The sequence below is a fragment of the Morone saxatilis genome, unplaced genomic scaffold (genome assembly GCF_004916995.1).
Source record: "Morone saxatilis isolate NCDOM2014 unplaced genomic scaffold, NCSU_SB_2.0 Contig23, whole genome shotgun sequence".
In the NCBI taxonomy this organism is placed as follows: domain Eukaryota; kingdom Metazoa; phylum Chordata; class Actinopteri; family Moronidae; genus Morone; species Morone saxatilis.
The window spans coordinates 12,682,740-12,692,135 of NW_023339796.1; the positions used below are offsets into that span (position 1 = coordinate 12,682,740).

Here is a 9,396-nt window from a genome sequence, read left to right on the forward strand (position 1 = left end):
CACCACCACTTCTCTGTCACACTCTCGTCTCAGCGGGACTCTTACAGAGATTGGTTACCTCCATCTCTGTCTGGCCTTCCCTCACACACAATCTCCCTCCATTTCATCCTACTCCTTCTTTCTCTCTCTCTGTTTGCCCCGTTCTTTCTCAGCGGGACTCTTAGAGAGATCTGCCATGAATCCTGAATGACTCTTCTGCAGTATTAATGAGGGGAAAGCTGAAAATCTGAAGCTGAGACTGACAAGAGGGGGAGAGAGCAGGAGTAGAGACGTTAAAGACAGAGACAGAAAGATGGATTTGAGGCAGGGAAGGGAAAGAGGGAAAGAAGAAGACGAGCTGTCTGCTGAAAACCAAATTTCTCTCCATGTTCACTTTCTGTCTTTTTTTTTTTTGTTTTGCTCCACAGACGCACCCAAATCGAACCACCTCTCTACAGCTGGAATAAACTAAACCTAAAGCCAAAGGGCAAGAGGACAAGAGAAGACAAAGAACAAGAAAACAGTTGCTGGAATGCCAAGCAACATAAATAAACTTTTCCCTCCTCCATCAAGATCAGAATCATTGCAACTAGGCGATTTCAAAGAATTTGTTACAAACAAATGAGCTTTTGGTCTTTTGGATTTATTTCAAGAATGCTTTGACTTTGAAACCATGTCATAGGACACTTTAAAGGAAGGAGGCATACATGCAGTCACCCTCCATGCTTCCAGTGTTTCCAGTGAACATAAACACCACAAGCCTCGAAGGTAGATAGTGCTGATTTCAGGGCAACTATCTAAACTTACTAATCATTATAAGTAGAAATATCTGACCTGACACGTGTTGGGCTGGTGGTTGTTCAGTGCTGTGCTGAACACTGAGAGTAAAACTTCATATGTTTAAACTTTAAAACTCCAACCAGATTATGTAAGGACTTTTATCTTAAATTAAACACCATATCTTAATTATTTTGGTGTCTCCAGCTGCCTTATATGCACATTTACTGACTTACAAACTTAACAATCCTCTAAAGCATTTATTAAATCTTTACAACTGCCAGACAGACTCAATTAAAAGGAGCCGCAGCTCCGTATCTGAAAGCCATGGATGGTAAAACAGAAAGCATTCAAGATTTTTTCAACCAACTGTGGAGCTTCGCTACATACAAACACAACCAGGGGGTCTACAACACAATCTGCCTGGTGGTCCTCCTAACTCTTCCCCTGCTGGTCCTCCTCACTACTTTGGTGGTGTGCTGCCACTGCTGCTGCTGTCGCCATGCCAACGGCTGCTGTTGCTGTTGCTGCAGCAGAGACACCATGGCAATAGCAAAGTCAGAAACGAAGAAGAAAAAGACTTCGGCCAATACTGACGATTTGTGGATCTCAGTCAAGACAGGGCCGATGACGACTGACAGGGTTGACCTGGCCATGGAGTAGGAGGTAATTTTTTTTTGTTGTAGATTGCTGATCCTGGGCCAGTTGGAGCTGATGGAGCGTCTCAGAAGTCTAAAACTCAAAATATAGCTTGGACTGGAGTCTAAAGACATTGTACAAACTAGACTAAATCACATTGTAATGAGCACATATTTGGTTGAATAATGTAAACAGTGTACAGATTCTTGTCATTTTGTATTCATATAATATCGTATGAGGATGATGTTTACAGCATTTTGTAAGAGCTTTTTAGTGCGTGGTACATAAAGGAAGAAAATGCTTTACATAGGCATACAAATATCTGCAAGTGTGTGTGTGTGTGTGGGTGAGTGTGAGTGGAGTTAGAGAGAGAGTGTGTGTGTGAGTGGAGTACAGTGTTATTGAGAGCACTTTGTTCTTAGAGCTCCCATGTGAAATTCATTGCGTCTGTATTTGGGAGAGAGAGCCAATTTAAGGTCTGCCCAGTGTTCAGGCGGCTGTAATATTGCCTACTTTTTACATTCAGGCTGCAATCAAGACTGGTGATTGACTCTCACTTTGAGGAAGCCACTGACATTCAAAAAGTTTAACTCAGGATGCACAAAGAAAACTAAAGCTTCTTTAATTTTGATTATATATAATATGACACAGTGTAGACCACGAGAGAGGCAAATCCTGGTTTGTTTTTTGGAAGTATTCAGGTCAAGTGAGCCTTAAAAGCCTGTATTTATTTGTAAGTTTTGGATATAAGTGAAATATAAAAGGTCAAAGTCTTATACAATTTGTATCTAATAAAATCTATTAATGACATTTCTTCCAACTTAAAAATGCTTTTTAATTTAGGATAGATCTCTTAAGCTGGTTAAGAGAAGATCTGAGAAGACTGCAGTACAGAAACAGAGGTAAACACACACCTTTTGAGACATGTTTTTGAGTGATTATGCAAAATATAATTGGACATATTGAGCACACTAGCTGAAGCGATGTGTATAATTCAGAGTATAAGAGTTTTAACCTACTATTTAATTTGATTTGTCACTTTTTTGCATTTAAAGCGCTACAAACAGCACAAATTAAGCTGACATTATGTTTGCAAGCCGTTTCCATGTGTCTTAACTGTCTTGCATGTCAACGTGGTACTAAATTGTCTGATGTACATTGATCTCCAGCTGCAGAATTTCTTTCTTGTTCCAGTTTGGTTTTCTTTTTGTGTCCATTTCAGCTATTTTCCCATTATTTCATCTAAATATATTATAAAATAAGATTGCTTTTAATTTCACGTTAATTGTTACTAGAGATATTAAGGATGAAAAAATAAAATAACTTTTTTGCAGAGGAACATATCACAGAATAAAATGTAAAGGTCTTTTAAAACAACAAATTAAGAATGTGGCAGATCCTTGTGTATGATTGACTATTCCAGCTCTGAGCACATGTGATTAATCATTAATCATCCAGTTAAAAGCTGTTCCTAAAGGTTATTTTTACAGTAAGTCATTTGATAAAAGTGTCTCATTGCTCATGCTCAGAACATTTTAAATAGTCTTTAAAGAATAAAGAGTGATTCTTTAAATTATGTTTGATTAATACAGGCCAAGGTTTGCTTACATCAATAATGTTAAATGTTAAATACAGCAGCATTGCAGTTACATTTATTAACATTAACAAGTTATGTGGTCAAAAGAATTTCTGGTCAAAAGAGTATTCAAAGCAAGTTTTTAATTTATTCAACTTAACATATTTTTGAAATATAAAATAAAGAAGAGAAACCCTGAAATGAGCACATGATTTTGGCTTCAAGTGGATTGTGCCTGAAGGCTCTTTATTTTTTTAAGTGTATGACATCTCAAAGACCAATTAAGCAGAAGCGTCTCAGCAGTATCATCATCTTTATGCATTAGCTTACACTGGCACTAAGTTGATCTTCTTGCTCAAGCACTGCTGGGAAAACAGGCCCCACTCATTTCATTACTGCTCAGACAGATACATTCCCATGTGGAAATTGGGGTTTGTCACTTCTGCTTCATGTTCAAAGAGAGAAACTGTACTTATTGGGCTTAATTTGAAAGCTTACCCTGCAAAATAAAAGCCTCGGCTGCAATGCATGATCACTACTGAGTGCTGTTTTTCAAGGAATGATATCATCAAAATGTTCAGGGGATGGCTGAACATGTCATTGTGGTTTGTATTTGTCAGAGGAAGAGTCACTTCCTGTTCATTAATACAGACTGTGACAGGCTTTATTAATAGCATAAAAAAATAAAATAAAAGAAAGGTATGATTGCAGTCTGTAGGATTCAGTGGTATCTAGTGGTGAAGTTGCAATTTGCAACCATCTGAATACAGCTCAGCCCTCCAAGTGTGTAGGAGTGTAAATTTTTGTGACTTCACAAAAAAAGTGAACGGCACCATCTACAGCCAGTGTTTGCTTTGTCTGTTCTGGGATAGTATAGAAACATGGCGGTCCAAGTTGGGTTATGAAACAATTATGAAACAGTCTAATACTGATGCCTTTATATGACCTACATAATCACAATCTCACACATACAAGACCATCAGCGAGAAGATTAGTAGACTATTTCTGTAGTTATTCCTAATGCCTACCAGCGAGTCGGAATTAGTCAGATTCCCTTTGAAATCAATGAAACGAGGTGGTGGAAACACTACCACATTTTTCCTCTGGGGCCGCCAGAATCAACACAAAATGAAAGTTCCTTGTTGTTGCTTTAAGTAACGAGTATTTCTAAACAGTGGTACAGCTACTTTTACTTAATAACAAGAAAACCAAAGTCTAAAAATGGAAATTTGCAATTTTACGGGGATCATGTGTCAAACTATTTCTTGGGCAAGACCAGTTGCACAGAACCTCCCCAGCGAATTGTCAATGATAAGCGAGATATAACATGTTGATAAGTGAGCTTTAAAGCCGCTCTTAGGCATATTTGTTACCTTCAGACAAAACCAGGCTAGTTGGTTTCCCTTGTTTCTAGTCTTTATGCTAAGCTAAGCTGACAAGCTTCTGGCTACAGCTACATATTTAGCTTTCCAGTTATGAGAATGGTAGGCCTATTTATCTTCCAACACACATATAAGTTTTGAGAAGAGATTTAAAAGATTTATCTGACTTTCCAACCTGAGATGCTGAGGCAGGGCGTCACGGCAGGGGGGTCTCACACTGAAAGATCTAAAACCACACTGAACATTGATCTTCGGCACTGTGGGATGGTTGAAAACTCGTCATGATTGTTGATCTGTTAGAAAAGTAGAATCTTTCTTGCTTTCAGAATTGTGGCAGTGGTTTAATCAGTTTAATGATAATGTATAATTACAAGGACAAATAAAGACAGGCAGAAAAATGAGGGTTTTTTCTTTCTACACGTTTAATCACTCAGACATAAATACTAATAATTTTATTATTCATTACATCTCAGTTGCCTCCCGGCTGCATTCAGTTACCAGCTGACCATGAGTTACTGATCCTCATTAGCAGTTTTCCAATCTGTCATATGGTATTGTGGGTGTCTTTGCATATATATATGCTGAAGTGCTAGGTGCATTAATGAGATCACTTTATTTATTTTATTATCACTTTCTCAACACCTGTTTTTTAGAATTTGTGATTGAATTGACCCTCAGTATGTTTTGACTTCACTCACTTTGAAAAGATCATACTTTATTTTCTAGGGAGTTTGTGAATCCGCTGCAGGTGTTAAAAGGTAGGGAGTATAAAATATATATGTTTTGCTTTTTCCCTTTATAGTTTGATCAGAGGTAACTGAGTCAGATTTGTCATCTTTTTGAACAGCAAATCTCCCGTCATGGATAATTTTCTATATGATAGCACCACATTTTTGATCCTATCCAATTATGCATGACATTGTATATTTAGGACGTGTTTTTGTTGTTCCACAGTTGAAAAAATGCTGAGGTGATTCTTTTTTTTTTTTTAATTATATGCCTGACTGGGCTTTGTTGTTAGCTCTGCATGCATAATTTATCCTGACATATGGAGATACAATGATAAAGGAGAGCACAATGTGGAAGATGACAGGGAGAGAAATAAAGTATTTTTTTTAGCTTTGTGGAATTTCATCTTTCTATTTATAATATAAACTGAAGTTAACGGAGCCTTTAAGTTCTGACATAAAGTCATTATCTTTATGTGTGAATGTGTCATATATTGCACAGGCCTCTTCATTCAACGTGGCTGCTGATTTTCAGACAATATGCTCACAATAATTCAATATTTATAGGGCCATTGAATTTATTTGTAGCATACAGGCATCTTAATGGGAACAAAGCTGTTTGTCATTTTTGCAGACTGTTAACACACATTATTGAGACCACAGGAACTGTGACTATGAAATGTGAGAAAACAAACAAACAACAAAGCAGCATTGTAGTGCAATCCACATACGGCATGACATCTGTAATGCATGATTCCGAACTGCAGTATTTCCTATTACACCAACATCTATTGATGTCGATAAAAAGGTGGTTGGAGGAAGGTTTATTATGGTATAAACTGTGTAAATAAACAAACCTGAAAGCTGCTGAGGCATTGCAATTAATAAGCACTTCTGCCACTAGTGATCTTCATGAACATGTAATTTTCATCATCGGTTTGATGGCCGTAGCAGAGCAATCTTTGATGCAAGTAATCAGTTTGGCTTGAGGAGCAATTCATCTTTGACGATATTAAAGCTCAGACATGCACTTTGGGAAATTTGTTCCGTGTCACAGATCCTGATTCTTAACCTGCACAAGATGTTCGGTGTTGTCAAAGTATTAGCATAACTTAAATCCCAGCATGTAAACAACATGTTTGCTTTATTTCATTCTTTAGGGCCCGAGGTGTCTGTGAGATTGATTTCTGCTTTCACAGCTTGTCGTCTTTTCACTGTGATGTGTGAATGTGAAAAGAAAGTCTTACTTTCGATCAGGAGGTGTATCCAACTCCCTGACAAATCGTTTTTTTTTTTTATCACTGGTGTGCTTATCCAAGGTGTGATGCATTTTAAACAACAGTCAATATGTTGACAGAATTTTTAACACTTTAGAGTAGCTCAGTACTCGACCTCCTGTACTGCCAGAAGGAGCCTGGTACCTGGCACATTTGTGACTCCACCTTTACATAATAACCCCATTCAAGTCCCTTAGCCTTTTGAATATGTATAAACAGAGCAGGCCAACCAGCTTTTGTGAGATGCAATTTAGTAACAGGTGTGAAATTGCTTCCATTGCACACTGGAACTGGAGCAACAGAGATTCAAAAAACCTATCGAGAAAATAAATATCAAATCAAATATAAAAAGTGAATAAACATATATATGGAGCATCCTGTTTGCTGAACGGTTAAAGCACACACCCCATAACTGCAATGTCCCCAGTTTGTTTCCAGCTGGGGACCTTTGTTGCATATCATACCCCCTCTCTATTTCCTGTCGTTTCCTATCTGCTGTCAAATAAAGGTCAATATTTACACATATTTATTTAATTTTTTTCCTCCAGACTTTATGCAATACCCGCATAGACCACCAGGGTCCCCTGGTTGAGAAACAGTGTTAATGAGCACACACTTAATCTATAATGTACCCTAAAATGCAAGGATTAGCACCCTGAAATTCGAATGATTCAATGGTACATTTTTGTCTTCTCATAAGAAACAGTTTTTACAAATACAAGTTCATTGCAAATCTCTTCTCTTCTCGTCTCTTTTCTCTTCTGTCTGGTCAGTACTTCTCTTTCCATGAACTGCTCCCCCTCCACCCCCTAAAACAAACAGTCCCTTGTTACAACATTACAAGTTCTCTCATGGAAAAAATACATCACACTGAACCCAAGGCGTAAGTGTCAACCCAAGTGACGAGGGCAGACAAATGTGTATGTCTGCAAGCTTATATACCGCACTGCATATAACCACGCACACCCAGAGATGGAAAGAGAAAGAGAGAGAAAGGACAAACTGCTCTGTTTATCCTGGCACAGAGCAAACCACTTGCCTCTCAGAGCAATGGCAGGAACCAATCTCCTTAAAGTAATTTGCAATCACTGTGGCTGAAAAGGCCTTTCGCATCAATGAGCTTTTGTGAGACATTTCATTTCAAAGTTGAGAAAAGGAAAAAAAAATGTTTTGCTATGCTAGAAATATTTGCTGCCAAATTTTAGGCAGCAGCTTTCTCACACTCATATCTGAGTTAGATGAATGAACCCTCAGAAACATTTTCTTTTTACTTCTTCATTTGGCCTTAGAGGAAGGAATGACATGCCTGAAGTTTCAATAAGTCATATCTGTATTTAGTGTTTAAATGGTGTAATGTCCTGTTTGTGTCCTCTCCATGTACTTTTTGTACATGTACGTGTACATTTTTAGCTGTGTAAATATAGTCCCTGCCCAGACAGCCAGTGAGATCTTGCTGTCTACACATTTTGAGATACAGAATTGGGAAACTATTACAAGACCAGACAGTAAATAGTCATCAGTCCCTGCAAGTAGTTGCTCAATTCAGTATGATGAAAGTGTTGTACTGTGGCAACACTGCAGCTCTAAAGAGAGAAAATCAACAGAGGAGATTGTCAGCCAATGGTGGAGGAAGTACTCCTCCCACTTTGAGTAAAAGTAACAATACCTGTAAAAAATACAGTAAGGTTTCACACGTAAAGGTACTATGCAAAATGTCCCCATTCAAAGTGTTTTAACAAAGCCTTTAAGATCCTGATCCTGATCCTGATCTATTTTTTTGTCTTATGCACAAATTATAATACAATTATAATACAAAGTACACCAAATTACCAGCTGCAATGAGATTCAAACATATTTTTTTGGACTTCAGGGGCTCTCCTGTTAGTTTTGTTGTTGGGCAATTTACAACTTTATCGTTCTTATAAGTACTTGATTGTCTCATGTAAATGTCAGCGTATCTTCGCCCAAACTCCAACTTGAGCTGTTCTAAGCTGCAGCTTAACTGAAAACACCTGTAAGGGTATGTGGGCCTCTAGTCTATAACAATACATCATATTTAAAGCAGCTACAAGGAATTTTCAGTTTTGTTGACTCTGGTGGCCCCTGTGGACTAAATAATTAGTGTTTCCACCGTCTTGTTTAATTGATTTCAAGGGGAATCCACCTGGTGGCAGGCATTAAGGATAACCATATAAAAATATTCTAATCTTCTCACTGATGGTCTCATGTTGTTATATAAGTCATTTGGAGGCATCAGTATTAAACTGAGACTGTTTCATAACCAATTAAAGTAGTACATTTAATAAGTTTATCATATGCCAGCTATGTAAAATAAAAGTAACCATAGCAGTAAAATAACACTGTCATTGTGAACAGTTCAAACCTGACCTTTATTTGACAGCAGACAAAAAATGTTAATACTTATAATAAAGAATACTTAAGAAAGTCTTTTTGTTGTTATTTGTGTTTCTAAATTGATCAATACAGTGATATGTAGCACTACAGTAGGAGTTAAAATATATAAAACCTCTGCTGACATTCTCATGATAAACTTCCACCTCTGCAAAAAGATGGAACGACTTGCTCATTAATTATTTTGTTCCCCGTATTCCTTAAGGCTCTATAGCTATCCTTGTTAAATGACAATGTCTGCATGTAAAAAAAACCTTTATTATTCATTTATATATTTATTATTTATTTATTGTGTGAATGTGTGGCATGAATATGATCGAGGAGCTATAATGTTAGTTTGACAATACAATTAGTAAAAAAAAATAGTCATATACAGGATTTTAATTTCCTCATTTCTGACCTTGAAAATCCAGATTGAGGATTGGTTGGAATATAAAACCTTATGGGCCATGAAGGCTTAAAAATAATTTTTTAGTGAATGCAAAATTTATGAGGAGCAGGGACAACAAATCAATTCTGGCAGATTAACAGAAAGGTTGATTGATGTGCTCTGTCCCTGTTGCATAAACCAACAGAGATTCTAATAAAAGTGTAAAAAAAAAAAATGTAATTATGTAATAAAGTCA

The 9,396-nt window shown here is 37.1% G+C and overlaps 1 protein-coding gene across 1 annotated transcript; it reads left to right on the forward strand.

Moving 5' to 3' along the window:
• Positions 1-389: 389 nt before the first annotated feature.
• LOC118335079 (uncharacterized protein KIAA0040) lies at positions 390-2,205 on the forward strand. The gene has a single exon (XM_035671270.1). The coding sequence runs from the start codon at positions 1,084-1,086 to the stop codon at positions 1,417-1,419; it is 336 nt and encodes a 111-aa protein (XP_035527163.1). The 5' UTR covers positions 390-1,083; the 3' UTR covers positions 1,420-2,205.
• Positions 2,206-9,396: the final 7,191 nt, after the last annotated feature.